Here is a 17846-nt window from a genome sequence, read left to right as displayed (position 1 = left end):
TTGGTCTTTGCCAGGAGTGGGGCTTTTCTTGTGCAGAGAGAGCCCTTGGCACGTGGTCCTGTTGGCTCACGCACGTGTTTGGGGTTTGAGCTCTCTGTGGGCTCATGTGGATACACCAGCCTCGGGTCTTGGCACCTCCCCTGGCCCAGAGCAGTCAGAATTAGCCCAGATGGGGTGGGAACCAGCCACAGTTCACATTAATTTTAAACTAAGGCTCTGGGTTGTTGCGTTTTTCCATGCTGCAGGAGGTCGTGGAGCTGCTCGGAGCGAGGAAATCCCACTGGAACAGCGCTGGGATGAATCCAGTGCTGGGACCAGGATGGGGGGAAGTGAGAGCTGAACAAACACTCACTGAGGTGACAGGGAAAAACTTAGCTTCAATGTCCGTGACCACACTGAGCACCTGTTGGCTGCACCTGCACTGCTGCTCCTGAGGATGTCCATCATTACTCCATCACCGCTCCCGAGGCTCAGCCATTCAGGTATCAGCCAAAGCCACTGAACACTGAATACCTTCAACAATTTGCTGCTTTTAATGCATTCAGTCAAGCCAATTACATAAAATTATAGGTCTGCCCTTTCCATTTTACCAATTCTCTGAGTCCTAAGAATGTATAAATATTCAATGAGCCCTCTCAGTAAACGCTGCGGGCAGCAGAAAACTTGCAGAGCAAATATTTTTATATTGCTCTGGTTTTGAAGATCCTTTAGAAAATGATTTCTGAAATGTCTCTGCTAGCGCTGGACTCTCTTCCCCTGAATGCAAACCCTGATGGTCGCATAACAAATTGCTAAAGTGAATTACAAAATGGCATTTGACCATGCCAATGAGTGTAATTTAAATAAATCTATTCATGAAGGCCTAATTAGCAGGGACTGGGCAATTTGCAGCAGTGGATGGGAAGTCTCTGCCAATCACAGATTGAATCCAACAGAGTGCTAAGTGCTGCTGAAGTGCTGGAGAGTTAAAACCACTCAGAGCTTTCAGGGATCAAGCACTAGATCAGAAAAATACTGAATTTATACTGTTGCTCTCCCACGGGGGACGGTGCTTGAGAGGGGAGCAGGACCTGTTTAGCACATGGACCTCAGGAAACTGCTTGTGGCCTTTCTCTTACCTCTGTTTTTCCAGTTGTCAAAGGCAGATAACGATGCTGATTTCTTTGAGAGATCACTTTGAGGTCATTTGAGGAGGAAAACTTGAGTAAAGCTGAGTACAAATTGAGCAACATTTGTTTGTGATAAAAGTTGCTAACAGGGAGAATCAGTTGACGCTGTAAATCAGTGGGATAAAGTCAAGTTACACACTTGTTTGTTGTGAGCACCAAAAAAAGATGTTATTTTTTTACAGTAACCCAAAGGAGTCCAAATCCCTGACCATGCCCCGAAGTGCCATGTGTGAATGGCAGAATTCACAGCGACACCTGAGACAGGTACGTCCATCAAATGAGTTCTTGGCTCAGTACCTGCAAGTTAGAAATGGAGCATCTGATCACATCTCGGAGGGAAAGAGCTCTGGTCTCACGTCCACTGCCTTTGTGCATCCTGTCACGATGGCCCTGATAACGTCTCCCCAGCAGGAGCTATCATGGGAAAGCTTTTTCTTCAAAATGTACATTGAAAACAGGAGTGGAGCTAACCCACAAAGCAAACCCCCTCGATCATTAGCTGTCTAGTGAGGCCGTGGGGACACACAACAGGATTCTTGTTCTGGTGGCTTTGAAATGGAACAAAGCCCGCGGCCCTGGACGGGACACGGCGGCGTCGGGTTTCACCTGCCCTTTGTGCCTGTGGGAGAAAAGCAGCTCAACCTGAACCTAATGGAAGTGCTGACCATGGTGGCAGCACAAGATCCCGGCTCGGTTCTGCAAGGCCCCACTGGAGCAGGTGCTTATGTCCCACCAAAACCTTGCTGAGATGGTGGACAAGCTCAAAACCTGCAAGTCTGTGGGCCGTGATCCTGATTTATCACCTTCTGCAGCAGAGGACACCCTACAGGTCTCATTTCAGGTTTGTTTTCCTGGTTTACTGTGCAGTCGTGGCTGGAAGAACAAGACTTGTACCTTTGCCAGCATTTTCCAGCCAGTGCACACGTTCTCCTTCCCACTGGACTAGGAGCACATCACCATGGTCATTATATTCTGCTTGTCCATCGGATTGAGATAACTAAAACAACATAACTAACAAAAAATGCCATATTCTGTTTACTGGAGACTTCAGACTTATGGAACAGAGTTAGATCCATGGATGGTACCGTATAAAAGGTGACCTAATCCCCCCCTTCACCCCAGGCTGTCAGTTCCCTGGCATGATGTTTGTCATCAGCACAGGATAATTATCACGGACTTTAGAGACACAATAAATACGAGAGCACAGGTGGTGTCCGTTTTCAGCTGTTTAATTGAAGAAATGAAAGGTCCTGTAATACAGAGTCAACACAGAGAATTTGTCAGGCTACACTAAAAACTTCAATAGCCACGACCTTGAGGTTATAAAATTACTCATCAGGAGTAAAGTTTTTCATGATGCAGAAGTGAAGGGTATTGATTTTATAAAAAAATGATTTTATATGCAATATAAATTGACAAAATGGCTTGATCCAGCTCCTTTCAGGGCCTGAAAACTCAGGGATTGCTGGGTGCAAATCAATACAAATAATATCTTAAACGATGAATTTTAACTCACTTATAAAACACAGGCTGCAATTTTTTTTCCCCTAGAGCTAGTGAAAAAAAAAAAAAGGGGAAAAAGAAAGTAGGGAATGGTTTCTCCAAAGATTTCTGGAATTTGCTTTGTCTTGCAGGTGCGCATTTATGATTGTAGAACAAACCGGACTTCAGACTCCTGGACTGGTGCTTTGTTGGCTTTGAGTCGCGGAATCACAGAATGGTTTGGGTTGGAAGGGACCTTAAAGGTCAGTTAATCCACCCCCTGCCATGGGCAGGGACACCTTCCACTGGACCAGGTTGCTCCAAGCCCTGTCCAACCTGGCCTTGGACACTTCCAGGGATGGGGCAGCCACAGCTTCTCTGGGCAACCTGTGCCAGGGCCTCCCCACCCTTCCAGGGAAGGATTCCTTCCCAATTTCCCATCTAACCCTGCTGTTACCTCCTTGAGATCCACTGGTGATCCTGCTGAGTGCAGGAATGCCATCGGTGGTTTGGGAAACCTCTCCCCTCGTGCCGCACTGGCCCTGGGGATGCTCCCACACAGCCAGGGCTGCGGAGCCCTTTTCCCGCCGCTGCGCTGGCGCCATTTTGTCTCCTTCACGTACCTGAGGGGTCTGCGAGGGGCACTGAGGGTCCGTGAGGGGCTTGAGGGGGTATAGGAAGAAATTCTGTACAGAAAAGGTAATCAGGCATTGGAATGGGCTGCCCAGGGAAGTGGTGGATTCTCCGTCCCTGGAGGTTTTTAAGATGAGACTAAATGTGGCATCAGTGCCATGGGCTGGGAACCACGGCAGTAGTGGATCAAGGGTTGGACTTCATGATCTCAGAAGTCCCTTCCAACCCAGCTGATTCTATGACTCTATGATGGACTGAGGGGTCCACGAGCGATCTGTGAGGGACTGTGGGGTAACTGAGGGGGTATGTGATGGGCTGAGGGGTCCATGAGGTAGCTGAGGGATCTGTGGGGGGGTACATGATGTGCTGAGGGGTCCCTGAGGGGTTTGTGATGGGGGCAGCTCCTGCTGTAGCATCCCCTGTAGGGGGGCATTTTAAGTCCTAAATGACCTTTTTAATTTTCCTCCCATCCCTGTGTTCCCAGTGCTGGTTCCTCTGACCCAACTCAGCTGGTGTGAGGTGTGGCCACTGAACAATATTTAACTTCTTTGGAGGTAAGGATATTGCCATGCCTTGGGGGGATGCTGAGGTTTCTGCAGAAGAAAATGTAAATCTTTCCATCTAATGGTGTGGGAACAGGTTTAAGGGACCTACTGTTCAGTGGTTTCTCTAAGGCAAATTTGGGCTGTCTCTCTGTGAGAGTGTAGTTTGAAATGCTCTCTTAGAGAAATCACTTTGTTCTCAGGTCACTGCTTACTTTTTTTAAAATGTAGACTATTTCTTCTCTAGTTCAACAGACCTTTACCCTATTGCCTGATGAAATGGTTAACAATTCTCACACAAGGTGCCAGGTATAAGGACTGCAAAAGCCCCTCAGGACTTTGTTATAAACATTGAACAAGCATCCAGCAGTTCTCCTCTATTAAATGTTATTAAGATTTGGACAACAGGATGGTTCCTTTTACAAAGAAAAGTAGAATCTGACAACTATTTGTTAAATATCTAAAAGTCTCTGAGGTACCCATGAGATAATAAGAGGCATTCAGAGGGGCTAACAAAGCCCCACTTTGGCATCACTAGAGAGGACCTGAGTGCTCACAGGACTGGGTGACATGGAAAGAACTAATTTTCACAAATTTTATTTTAATAAATTCAGAACTTTTTTTTACTTTAAGGAAGGAATAAACTCACATTTTAAAGTAGTTTAATATTAAGTCCAAAACCTCAATTAAGGTGCTTTGCAACCCAGTGCTTTTCTTTCCTCCCATATAAATTGCCTTTTTTATATGAGCTGCCTCATTAAATTCAGTTGGACTTCCCAGAGAGAAGGAGGGTAAATATTTTTCAGAGACTGGTGCTAATAGAGTCATTTAATGATGAGTAATAAATAAAAATCACAGACTTTTATTTGAGAAGCATAGGTAGAGTAGTCACAGTAAAATTCATAACTTCCATCGCCAAACCCAAACAATAAAGACTTGTCTACTTCAGATGGCTTGAAATGCCTTTTATTGAAAACAGATGCTATTAGGTCAAAACATTTGTGATAAAAAATAACTTTTTATTCTCGCTGTGAATAGTCTGAAGTGATTTGTTTAGATTTTTAAAAAATCTAAATTAGTTTTCTCCAGTTTCAGATAAAGAATGGCTTATTCTAGTTCAGCACGGGACTTTGTTGCACTTTCAGATCTGCATCCAAACCTTGCTCGTCCTGTAAGTCTCATAGACATGGTCCTTTTGTTCTGAGATGAAACAGTATCTGACTGTATTATATTACTGCAAAATTATGTAATTGCCATGGATTTAGGTACTAAGAGCATTAGTGTAATTGTCAGACAGAAAGGACCTTCCCTTCTTTGTGTGCAAACCAGCAAAATGAAAATTGATGCTGTTGTTGTCCACAGTCTGCGGGTACCACAACTACAGATATCGACTGGGCAGTTCAATGTCTGAGCGTCAGAGGCTTCTTTGTAGCACTTTAAACGGATGCTGAGTTAGTGAAGACATTAGTAAAGGCATCCCAGAGTCAGCTCCCTGCAGCCACAATGTATCTGGGACCCTCAACAGTCCTTCCCCACACCTATGAGCGTAGGGCCCGCTCCTGGTGTGCTCAGTCCCTCTGAGCTCATAAAACAAGAGCTTTATTCACACAAAACTCTTGGTGAGAGGTGTTTTACCTGGATAAAAGTCTCCCAGTTGCATGTCAGATAGGATTGTTTCTGTTTCTTTGCAATAAAAAGGAGGTTTGGCTTGGAAGGGACATAAAATCACAGTTAGCTTGGAAGAGACCTTAAAGCTCATCTCATTCCACTGCCCTGCCATGGGCAGGAACACCTTCCACTAGACCAGGTTGCTCCTGAAGACAGTGAAAACAAGTTTTCCTGTTTCCACAACTTTTTATTTGGGAGGGGCAAAATTTCACTTTTTTTTTTTTTTTAAATTATTATTATTTTATTTTAAACAACTGAAAGAGAAATCACAGAAAAGGGATGATCTGAGAGAAGCAGTTCTATATCCCAGTGATATTGTATATTTTTTTCCATCTTTTCATAAACTCCCCTTCTCCAGCAAAGCAAATTTATTGTCATTGACAGTTACTCTCAAATAACAATCCACTAGCTCAGTTAAAAGCTTTTATTTATAAATAAAACTCATCTTGAGTATTCCAGTTAGTAACATACAGTAATGGAAGTATTTTTATAAAACAGCAATTCACCATAGAACCATCAGTGTGTGTTCAGGATGTTAAAACATAACTTAAAGCATCAAAATGTTTATTAGTTTGCTGCTTATTTTTAAAAGTGAAATAGATTAAAGCACAAACACTTGCAGTGTGTCCGTGGTGTGGCTCAGGATTTGGTTGAGCAGCCCCAAGCAATGCTCTGTCAAAAGAGGCAGCACGACTCGCTTCCAAAGGTCTGTGTTCTGCTCCTCCTCCCTTGGTGAAATTAGTGCTTGGCTTGTTGCACAATAAGCTGATCAAGGAAATGATCTCTGGAAGTTTTCCTTCCCCCTCCCTCCAAAATAGTTTCCAGCCAGATCACTTCCCTCTGCCAGCTCACTGTGCAGGCCTGGTGTCAGAGACAGAGAGGGGAATGAATTTCCAGCAGGGACAGGCAGATTTCCTTTGGAAACTGCAGATTTACATCAGCTTAATTCCTGTGGGGAGCCATCCTAAATGTCACTTCTTTTGACTGGTGGTGAGATGCAGGGAACGCACTCTGATTTAACTGATAAGCATTTTTTAAAGAAACAAAATCAAAAATAGAAAAATAAAATCGTGACCTAAATCACTGCATGCTGTGGGCAGAAAGTCTTCCATCAGAAGATGCCCTGACTCGGGTACTGCACTGCTGTACACGGCGTCCTCTTCCTGAGTGCCCGTCACTGCAGGATAAGGCAGTTCCCTTGCTCCATCTAGTGATTCCAAGGGAACCGGGAACTGCACGGCTGAGTTTTGAGTCAATACTGCTGCAGTGAAGTCAGGCAGGTCACATTGCTTTGTGAATAGGTATAAAATTAATCCTGGGGGGATTATTAAATTGTTCTCCTGCCCTTGCTGGCTGACTCTGGGATTCTGCTGGAATGACACAGGCAGTACTGAGAGAAGGGCTCGAGTGGAGAAGCTGTGGCTGCCCCACCCGTGGAAGTGTCCAAGGCCAGGCTGGATGGGGCTTGGAGCAACCTGGGATAGTGGAAGGTGTCCTTGCCCATGGCAGGGGGTGGAACAAAATGGTCCTGAGGGTCCCTCCATCCCAAACCATTCCAGGTTTCCATGTGAAGTGGAAGTCACAGGGGGTGCTTCACGTTTTGAAGGACCCTGGCAGTGCTGCACTGTCAGTCTCTCCTTCCTGTCCTTATTCCATTCCAGTTTTCATTGCTTACCTCTTAAATCCCAAACCAGCACTGCAACACTTCTCTCTCACTGAGGACTGCCTGCTTTAAAAAACCTAAAATCCACCACACAGCTCCCTATTATTAATATATATCTCTATATATCTTCACGGGTGTGTTTGCTCCCAGTAGCTTTGTTTGATAATTAAGACCAGGGTGCTTTTACATAATAAACACAGGTTTAGCAAAGCAGAACAAGACTGATTTTGGTTTCAGTCACCAAGACAGTTCCTCACCTCAGCTGCCTTTGAGTGAGTTGAAAGACAGGCAGAAAGAGGCACCTGTAGAAATTGGGGTTGCTTACAGGAGGAGGGTAACTGCCCTCCCCATAGGTGCACACGTGTGTCTCGTGGTGCTGACAGCCAGGGAAACCTTGGATGCTTAACTGGAAAATAAATCCTGTCCAGACTTTTCATGGTGCATTTAAGGAGATCTGAGACCTGTGCAGAGAGCATGAAACAACAACATTGCTGCCTACCTGAGGAGAGATTGCTGTAGAACAGCCAAAATTGTGACTGCTTGAGGTGAACTTTTGTCCTCCCATTGTCTTTGCAAACAGAAACAGATGTATTTCTTTTAATATTTTTATTAGTGGCTATTTTTTCTTAAAGTAAACTCGTCTGTTTATGTTTTAGTTTTCATATGGTACCGTGGAATAAATAGATTAAAATGATTACCAGTCAGAAATATGTTTATTATCATCAGTGGAGTATAATTCCATGAAATCTAATTCATCATATACATCTGTCTTTAATCCTTGTATTCTATAATCTCTTTATTTTTCAGAATGTAATCGGTGTGGTTATTGGGAAAACAGATGTCAGAAGCTTTCCAGACCGAAAAAGTACAGTCCCTTTTAACTCTTTTTACTTCGTTTGCTTAAATGGTATAATTTGGCATAGATGGCTGAAATCAATATTTAAATGATAAACAGACTCCCCAGTGTAAAATGTACAGAACAGAAATGCACACACACAAAAATGGCGTGTGTTTGAGAACCAGGATGAAAGAGCAGCATTAGTGTGGCTAAACCTTATCAATTAGAAATTGGAAAAGCTCCATCGTGGAAGTGTTTGAGGCTCTGAAGTTGGTACCACTGTGAACCCATCCTTCCATAAATGCTGCTGGAAGGGATCAGGTGGATGGGGTGGTGTAGCCCATTCCCGAACACCAGGGTGTTCCTGCACAGCCTGCTGACCTCTAGCGGGAGGAAACTCATGGCAAAACCCGGGAGAGCATCGAAACAGCAGTTTTTATACCTATATTCCAGTTATAAATGGAGCTGTGCTAAGAATTGTAACAGTGCTGTTTGGTTTTGCAGACATTGGGTCGGAAAGATACACCTTCAATTTTACCATCCGTGATTCACCAACTTATTTCATAAACGTGCAGTCCTGGGGCAGAGAGGAGTATATCAGATCCCTCTCAGAAAGCTTCAGGGTTGGGGACTGTGGTAAGTCAGAGTTTATTCTTGCCACGTTTCTGTTTGCTTGTAAACCAGTGTTTTGTGTTGGTGGCTTTGCTGTATTTTTCTCTGAGGACTCAGAAAACAGTCTAATTGGAAACAAATTGTTCAGTTACGTAAAGTATAAAGAGGAAAGGAACAAGATTCCGAGGATTTAAACTCAAAACCAGTAAATATGTCAACAAAAAGACCAGACACAAACCCACTGAGTGCAGCCACTCAGAACTGGCTGCAGTGAACTGTAGTTAACCAATCTAAAGTCTTACATTATACTGACTTCCTATAAATGATTAAAAACAAACTCTTTAAAGTAGTTTGGTGTTTGTCCTCCCTTGGTTACAGATATGACTACGATTGTTCATAAAACCACCACAAAAATCTTGTCTTTATTTACAGGATGTGCTTTTATCTCGTTAAATTCATAGAAAGCCTTTGCTGCCCACGGTTGTTTGGGTAAAACTCGTGGCCCTGCAGAGCACACACACGAAAACTCAGGGCTGTTGTGTTTCCACTGCGTGGCTTGAGGACTCGTGGGGGACTTGGGCCATAACTTGAGCTGTCTGGACAGATGTGGGTTTTCAGCATGAAAACATTTGGCAGTAGTTCTTTCACACACCTTTTCCTTTCCAAACCAACCTTGAAAACAACAATTTTTAGAGTAATCTCTCTTTCTCTGTACCTATAAGCAATTTTCTACCATTACTAACGTTGCTTATCGATGTTTTCTTTTAGTTGCAATCGAAAACCCTTTAATTCAGTCAAAGGAAGCAGAAAGGGAAGAAAAATTCAACCCTGCAACTCCTAGGTAAATTTAGAGTGGTAGTTTTTTCCAGAAAGATCAAAGTTAACACTTGTTTAGTTGCCAGCCAGTGGCAGAAATATTTGGGGTTAGTCTTCTTGTGTAGCTGTGCCTTCCTCCCTGTGTTCATGTCTGGTCAAATAATCTCAAAGGGGAATGTATTTCTCAGTATATGGTGATAAAGTAATTATGCTCTTTGTAACTAAACAGAGTAAATTTCATTCTTTGAGTAAAGTCTACTCAGATTTTCTCTTTCTCGAGAGAAAACAATAAAGGAATGAAGTTGTTTTCTCACAAGAATTAACATTTTGCCCTGTTGATCCACTGGTGAGTGCGATGCTGATGATGGGATTTGTTCTGTGCACACTCTCCAGTTGCTACAAGTTACTGCTCAGTGAAAATCACTCAGTGGTCAAAACCTCTCTGTGCTACGAAACGGACACCAGGCTCCTTCCTCTGCTGCACCTGCCTGTCAAGGACCCTCAGGATTATTATTCCCTGGGGGATATCGTTGCAAATGGACAAAGCCTCAACGGAAGGATCCTCAACGTGCTCGCAGCTGTGATGTCAGTAAGTCAAGGAGCCCCAACAGGGCAGTAATTCTCTACTGTACCAGCAGTAACTTCATTGCTAACATGGATTTTGGGCCTCGTAGCAGACAGGACTCAGTGGGGTGGTTTGGTCAGGCTGGAGCCACTTCAGCTGAGTGACAATAACCACACACACCCCCTTTGGGATTTTTATCAACAACACAAGGGGGGAAATTCAGTGGTCTCATTTTTTAGTAGTCTACAGAGGGTTTTTTTCCCATTTTTCTAACTCTTCTATTTTCTAGGTTGTTACTTTTATTCTCCTAAACACTTAGTAGAGGAGAAGTGACTGCTTCTTTTTCTTTTTAAAGGTTGGGGAGCCAAAGTACTTTATGACTGCAGACAAAAGGAAAGGCCAGAGGTGTGAAGTGAAGCTGTACGATGAAACAGAGAGGTCTTTTCCAATAGTATGGTAAAATGGTTTCTCATTCACTAAAAGACACAAATTAATGCAAGAGTAGGTACATAAATTGACTGTAACACACACCTGCTATAACACTGGTTTTTAATTTAAATGCATTGTTATTTGGGAGGCAACTGTGATGAGGCAGCAGTGTAGACTGAAAAGAGACTTACAAAAGAGATGCATTAGAGTGGCCTTACATATATTGTGTAGTTTTATGGCTTGCTGACAGCCTGCTGGCTCACAAATGGCAAAATGAAGCTTAGCTCCAAATAGTTCCTTTTTTTAATGTGGACATTTGAACTAATTCAGGAAATGGCCTTTAAAACCAGCTGCAAAGGCTGTATGTTCCTTCCACGATCTGGGGAGGGGAAAGAGGAACGTGCTTGGTGTTTAAAGGCGAGCAGAATTAACAAGTGGAATGGAAATAGGTTGGAACAGTTTTTAAACGTTTAAAATAACGCAGAAACATTTTGATACAACTTTGGCCTTATTTTCAAGCTCTGTCCCGTTTACAAACACAACTATATCCATACCATTTGTGCATGTAATCAGTAACTTATTTAAGAGGAACATTTGTATTTTGCCCATAGTCTGTTCCATAAACTTGTGCCTTATCTATGTGCAAGGACATATAGGGGTGTGGGGATTCACTGGCACTGGGTTTGCTGGTTGAAAAATGACCTAAATGACCTTTGTTCCCCCGAGAGAAGGAGAAAGACAGCACTGCACTGTGTGAGCTATGAGCTGTATTGCCACCAGTGGGATGTTTCACACAGTTTATACTCACAAACACAAAACAAACATCTACAGTGTGAAGTCTTCCAGCCCTTGGGCTGCCACCAGTGTTCATTTGGAGCAGCACCTCCAACAGCCTTGTTTCAGAGCTGGTACTTGAGCAACAGCGTTGTAGAGAAGGGATTTCAGAGCCCATCAGTGAAGAGGTGGCTGAGCAATGTTAGATGGAAATAAAGTATCTTAAATCTTTTTCCAAGGATTAAGCAAAAAACCCACCAGAACAAATCCGTGCTTTGGCAGCGTCTTTGCCAGCCAAATTTAGGAGGAACTGAATGAGATTTTATCAAGGGACCTAAGCACGAAATTACCATTTTGAGGGACACCACTGACCTCACTCCAGTCTCATCACACGCAGCTACAAAGATTCCAGTGTTGGAAAGTGGCTGAACATCTGGCCAAGGGCTCTGAGCAATCAGCCTGGCCCCCAGCACAGGCTCAGCTGACAAACGTGTCAGCTGGGACTTGCTTTAGTGAGAAATTACTTTTATCACAGCTCTGAAACACACACAGCATTTTTCCAGGTATATTTTGCATTTCATCATTTATTTTATCCTGCTTGGCATGGGATAAAATAGAGCCTGGGTTAGACTGTACAGAAAAGTTACTTGCCCAGAAAACATCCTGCCTGGCTGTGGATACACATGGCATTTCATTGGCATGTGTGTGTAACAAAGGAGTCACATCCCCTTTGACTAATTTCATTTTAACTATATTATTTAGTAGTTAAGTACTAAACAGTTTGAGTGCTCCTTCAAAAATGTTTTGATACATTCACTTTTGTTTAATTTAGTTGGGATAACGAATCCATCCAGCTGGCACAGAGTTGGATCCCTCAAGAAACAGGTATAACAGTCTGTTTTTTGTGTTTTCTGTAGTTCTAAATGTCATACTTATTCTACAGTAACAGGTTTTTTGGTTTGGTTTTTTTTTGTTGTTTGTTTGTTTGTTTGGTTTTTGTGCACAGTTATATTTGCATCAGATGTGAGAATAAATTTTGACAAGTTCAGGAACTGTATGACTGCAACTGTGATATCCAAAACCATCATTACAACTAACCCAGGTAAGAGCTGCTGAAGTATTGCTTTGGTATTAATAATAATTATAGGCTATAATGCACAAATTATTCTATTGGAAAGTCTAATTTCTTCTGCTTGCTTGTCTCACAAAGATCTCTGCTTTTTGTCTGATATGTAATGACCAATGCCTTTGGCTTCCACCCTGATTTATTTTATTGTATTTTATTTATCTAAACACTCTTCATATATTCAATGCAGAACTAACAGTTAAAATTAAAAAAAGCAACTCTTGTCTGATTCCAAGAGACAACGTGTTGGTGCTACCAGAACACAAAGTTGTAAAACATAATGCTGCTGTTCTTTTTCCATGCACCACATTCTAATAATTTTTAAAAATACATCTTCAGAGACAGCAGAAGCAAATGTTCTCTTCAGCTTCATCAAGGACAGTGCCCAGTCAGGAGCTCTGCATGACAGAATGAAGGAGCAGGCAAATGAACCCATTAACTGTAAGTATGGGTGCAGACACTGATTTTATTTAACTATATCCTGTGGTTTCAGAGTGCAGCTGCAAGAATTCTTGCTCTGTGTGTTCAGAGAAACAAAGCCCAGGTACAGCCTGGCTCAGTGTTTAAATCTGGAATGATATTATTGGGGCTGTCCCTTATTTTATTAATTAGGTACCTTCAGTTGACTGTGCCAGCTGCAGCCTGTCTGGTGTGTTCTTTCTGTCCTCAATAAATATGAAAAATGGAGAGGGAGAGTTTTTTGTCAAAAGCTCATTTTGAGGGATACAAAGATTAAATAGTAGATAGTTTCCTGACTTTAGTTCCCTTTTGTTTTTCAACAGGAAGGAGTGGGGGGCTTTTCTGATGCTTTAGATCAAATCCTCTCCTTTTTATTACCTTCAGATCCTTTGTTGCCGTTGTTCTTCTGAATTATTTCTTGCTCAGACCCATTTAACGTGTCTTTTATTTTAGTGGAGACTATAGTTGATGTTTATACAGTGGAACAGCTGAAGGAAAAAGCTCTCCAGGGTGATGGGAAACCTGACCCTGTCTATGGCATTATTTATGGCTACATTTCCACCCTGGACATTGATGATAATGTATCCAAAGTTATGCGCAACAGATGGTGAGCAACTGCCTCAAACTGTATTAAAAACTGCTTGTCCTCCTTCCCTGACCCAAATGAGGTGGAACACTATTTTAGTCCATTTCTGGAAAAGAAATAAAGCTCCTCTGGAGGATGCCATGTGGATTTCTGCTGCGTAGACTTTCCACAAGCAGCAAGGAAGAGGAGCTGGCTCCATGAAGGACTTGCTCTTTCTGGTCCTGGAGCCAAGAAAAAAGAGGCCACTTTGTCCCAGACAGACTTGAAAGTTTAAAAGATGAGGCATTTTTGTTAGGGACAAAGCCTCTTGGGAAATCTCAGTCTAGAAAAACGTTCCAAGCAAGGAGGAATTGCATATGTGCATTAATTATCCTCTTCTGCTTCAGCTCGATCTGCCGGTTCGTGGTGAACGAAACGTCAAACACTTGCACTTTCTGCAGCGACGTCTCTCCAGAGGCAAAGTCAACCTTTGCAAGCTTTGACATCCTCGTGGATGTGACAGATCACACGGGAACTCTCCATTCCTGTTACCTGTCTGACTGTGTGGCTGAGGAGACGTTGGGCTGCAGGGTAAGCAGGGAGGAATGAGGTCGTTATTTGAGCCGCGCTGTGAAGCCTGATAACAATTACAAATGTATGTAAATGTTCTTTGTATGTGTGTACAACAGTTTAAAAAATTGCATGGAGGTAGAGACGTACACAGAGCTTTTTAACAAGTCCAAAGTGAGCAGCTGCTAATAAGAATTGTGTTAAATGTAAGAGTGAACACCCAATTCAAAATATTGCTTTATTTTAATCCACACTTTTCTGAGAATGTGGTTGGAAATCCCTAACTTTGATTCTCAATTTATTCTGGCTAATTTGACTGCCTTGGTACATTAGCACACCAAACACTATGTTAAAATAGAAAAATACAGCCTAGAAGTGTATAAAAATGTGTAAGATGCTCTTTTCAACATCATTTTGTTGTGGAGATGTTGTAACCACATGCTGAAGTTTCTGGGATGTCCTGTTAACAGGTCCATGAATTCCTCATGCTGGAAGATGACCAGAAGACTGCACTGAAATGGCAACTTCTTTTGGAACGAAGCAAGATTTATTTCAAAGTTAGTATTTAGTCTTAATTTAAAACAGGGGCTCTTTTTCACTTTTAAACTTGTCCTTCTTAGCAAAACTGTTCTCACTCTCCCATCTCCCCCTCCTCTGTCCCTGTTTCCAGGACAAAACAAATGTTTTTCTTCAGCAGTGACAGGTATGCAGCATAAATGTGCACTCACACAGGAAATAGTGGAAAATACAGATCCATCTGTCAATCGTGCTGTGTGACATCCGAAAATAATCTGTGCCAAGGTGCTGTACAGCAGTGAAAACAAAAACCCCTAATTATTTTTCCAGGTTACTTTGTCACCCAACTGGAGAACCGGAATGAAAGTGAATCTTCTTTCCTGCAAACTGGCAGATCCTGTAGAGGCCAGTCAGAGCTTGTTGGGAAGAGACTGGAAATAAGAGATTATGCTATTAACCACATCTAGGAAAAAGTCTTCCTTCCCTGTGTTATTAGAGGCGGAATTCTTTGGTTGTCAGGTTTTGCCAAGTCTGTTCTGACAGTAAAGAAGGAATCTGCATTACTAATACCTGTAAATGGGCTTCTGGGTTGATCTTCTTCAGGTGATTGTACTTCAGAAAGTAACTTGGGCCTCAGCTTAAAAGTTAGTTCTCCCAAAGTCAACCCCTTCCGAGGAGGGTGAAGAGCTTCTTCACTCAGTTCAGATCTCTGAAAACATCAGAAATGACAAATAGGTCAAGACAGATCTGCTGACTTCTGTGTTTTAATTGCCTTGCTACTTTTGTGTTAGTTTAAATAAATAAAGACCCACTTTGAAACACTGCCTGGGTTTGTGGTGCACCTTGGTGAGTCCAAACACGGAACTTGTGGCAACAGAAGAGGTGACTCTCTTTGGGGCAGACTAAGGCTTATTTATTAGAACAGTCATCAACTAGCAGTGCCCTCTGACAAGCAATCAGCTGAGACTGTGAGCAGCAGAGAGGAAAGGACTCTTCTTCACCAAAGCAGCTGTCCTTCACTGGACATAAAGAACCCAGGTAGGTATACTTTGCCTTTCTCGTGTATTTTTTCCCTATTTTTAATCTATTTCTGTCCTTAGCTTCCCCTGCCACTGGTGTATTTGCTGCATTCTCCAGTCCTGAGCACGCTGGGACTCAGGACTCAGCCTGTTCCAAACAGTGGGAGATCCCACAGCCCTCCTCTTGCAAGGGATTCGTTATGCCAGGACAGCCCAAGGAACTCGGGTCACTCTCGTGCCCCACCTGCCCTTAAAGCAACATGGCACAGAGAAAACAGGCACAGAAACAGTGAATTCTGACAAGAATCCACCAGGACTGCATCCCCTTCTCCCGTGGGTGGGAACAAGGACTAACCACCCCAAAAAACGCTGCCAGTGCTGGGTCACTGCACCCCTGTTGTAGCAATAAATGATTCAACATTTTCCAGCCATAACAGTTCAGATTCTGAAGTGAATGTTTCCAATAATTTATTCCCAGCTTGGCTCTGCTGTCAATGCAGGGCTGGAGACCAAACTGCTCATGATGCATTGCTGCTGTCACCATAAACGGGAATGTTTGACAGGCACGAGGAAATGGAAACAGGACAGAAACTTAATTCCCTCCTTCCTCTTCCAGAATCGTTCACCCTGATGTCTATTTTAATTCTGCAACATTCTGCTCTCTTTTCACAGTGTGATGTGCAGCACCCTGGACCATGCAGCTCTCACAGAGGTGCTTGACTTTGGGAGACAGGAATTTTCTCTGTAAAACTCCCCACTTTTAAAAACAAATCTTTTCCTAGCAGTTATTAAGATGTGACTCCAGTAAATGGAAGTGTTTAACTGTGGTGCTTGCACGTATGTAAAAAACTTATCCCATCTGTTTCTGTTAGAAACGAGTCAGTTCTGTGCAACCTTTGAAAATGGTAAGTTTTGATGTTTGTGTGGGGAGGATTTTTTTAATTATATTTTACAACTTACTCTGTCGCTCCACGGAATTGAAAGGGAACTCGCTGTCATGCAAACTGGTGGGGAGTGTTGGATCAGCTGGAGTTTGGAACTGGGGAAAGTTCCACAGCGTGGCTTTGAGCAGCTGGAAATACTTAAAACCTCCAACTGCTGCACCGCATTGTCTAAGTAAAAGCAATTGCTGCAGTTACATTTTTATTAAAATTGGATTTAAATCAGTAAAAGCAAAGACAAGTTTACTGGTGATCTTTACCCAGGAGCCTCTTTATTCTCGATCTTTTGTATTATTTCACTTTTAGAACATATTTAAAGATCAGCTTAGGACAAAATCAATCTGCCAAGCATCTGGCACACTTCCTGCTGCATTCACTCCTTGGAGCGGGAGGAAAAGCCATCCTCATTTAATCATTGGAAAATGCAGGAGGAATTGTAAAACTGATCAAAAAATCAAACATCTTTCTTTTGTAGAACATCCCAAGAAACTTCTTGTGAAGCTGCAGTTCTTGATTTACTGTTACACATGTTCCTCCTCCATCACCACTTTGTTTGATCAAGAATTTTTATTTTTAGGCAATACATTGGCAAAGCTCAAATCATCACAGGAGAGAAGCACACAGAGCACTTGGGCCATGGAAGTGTTTGTTCATCAGACGTTCCCCAAGGAGCCTCGTCCCAGGCAGGCTCCTGGTTTAGGATCCCCGTGTTTGCTGGGCCACCTTAAACCGCATGGAGAGCACATCCTTGATCCCAGCCTCTATCTCATCGTTGGCCTCCACGGACCCAGTTCCTTTGGGAGACCCCGTCAGAATCAAGTCCCCTTCTTCCAGGGGGAATACTTGACTGATGTAGCTGATGAGATAAGGGATGGAGAAGATCATGGAGGAGGTGTCCCCCTCCTGCCTCAGCTTTCCGTTCACCTTGAGCCAGATCTGCAGCTTGTGAGGGTCTGGGATCTTCTCCTTGGGCACAAAGTCACTGACCGGGCAGGATGAGCCGAAGCCCTTGGCCAAGGTCCAGGGCAGCCCGTTCTTTTTGCACTCTGCCTGCGTGTCCCTGGCCGTCATGTCCAGGCACAGGGCATATCCCGCCACGTGCTCCATGGCAGCCTCCTGGGACACGGCCTGGGCCCTCTTGCCGATGACCACCCCCAGCTCCACCTCGTGGTGCAGGTTGCGGCAGTAGTAGGGCCGGAGGATGGGCGACCCTTCGCGCACGTAGGCCGAGGAGGGCTTGAGGAAGAAGAGGGGCTCCGTGGGCAGGGCGTTGCCCATCTCCTTGGCGTGCTCCGCGTAGTTGCGCCCCACGCACACGATGTTCCTGCCCCACTCCCAGAAGCGGGACAGGGGCCTGGAGGAGGCCATGGCCGCGGCGCGTCTCCTTCCCGGAGCAAGGCGGCCGCCCTTGGGCTGTCCTTGCCGGGCCGCTCCTCCGCCTCCTCGGCCGGGTCGGCGA

At 43.6% G+C, this 17846-nt stretch overlaps 2 protein-coding genes across 5 annotated transcripts; one reads left to right on the top strand and one right to left on the bottom strand.

The window, feature by feature from the left end:
* The first annotated feature begins 3085 nt into the window (after positions 1–3085).
* MEIOB (meiosis specific with OB domains) lies at positions 3086–15251 on the top strand. Of its 4 annotated transcripts, none has more exons than XM_027656397.1 (15): positions 3086–3350; positions 3769–3838; positions 4922–4997; positions 7965–8022; positions 8500–8631; positions 9376–9448; positions 9817–10012; positions 10344–10444; positions 12024–12076; positions 12198–12293; positions 12657–12758; positions 13230–13383; positions 13749–13932; positions 14382–14468; positions 14758–15251. In XM_027656397.1, exons 3-15 carry the CDS (start codon positions 4929–4931, stop codon positions 14866–14868), a joined length of 1416 nt encoding a protein of 471 aa, XP_027512198.1. In that variant the 5' UTR covers positions 3086–3350; positions 3769–3838; positions 4922–4928; the 3' UTR covers positions 14869–15251. The 4 variants fall into 4 exon arrangements, with proteins under 4 accessions (XP_027512198.1, XP_027512197.1, XP_027512195.1 ...); XM_027656396.1 differs by having other exon boundaries at positions 4906–4997; XM_027656394.1 differs by having other exon boundaries at positions 3087–3350; positions 4916–4997.
* Positions 15252–16629: 1378 nt separating this feature from the next.
* On the bottom strand, positions 16630–17829 carry FAHD1 (fumarylacetoacetate hydrolase domain containing 1). Its single transcript, XM_027656405.1, has one exon. The coding sequence runs from the start codon at positions 17753–17755 to the stop codon at positions 17084–17086; it is 672 nt and encodes a 223-aa protein (XP_027512206.1). The 5' UTR covers positions 17756–17829; the 3' UTR covers positions 16630–17083.
* Between the last annotated feature and the right edge of the window lie 17 nt (positions 17830–17846).

Source organism: Corapipo altera, unplaced genomic scaffold, assembly GCF_003945725.1.
Source record: "Corapipo altera isolate COAL_440 unplaced genomic scaffold, ASM394572v1 104, whole genome shotgun sequence".
NCBI lineage: Eukaryota > Metazoa > Chordata > Aves > Passeriformes > Pipridae > Corapipo > Corapipo altera.
This window is presented reverse-complemented; position numbering and strand designations above follow the sequence as displayed.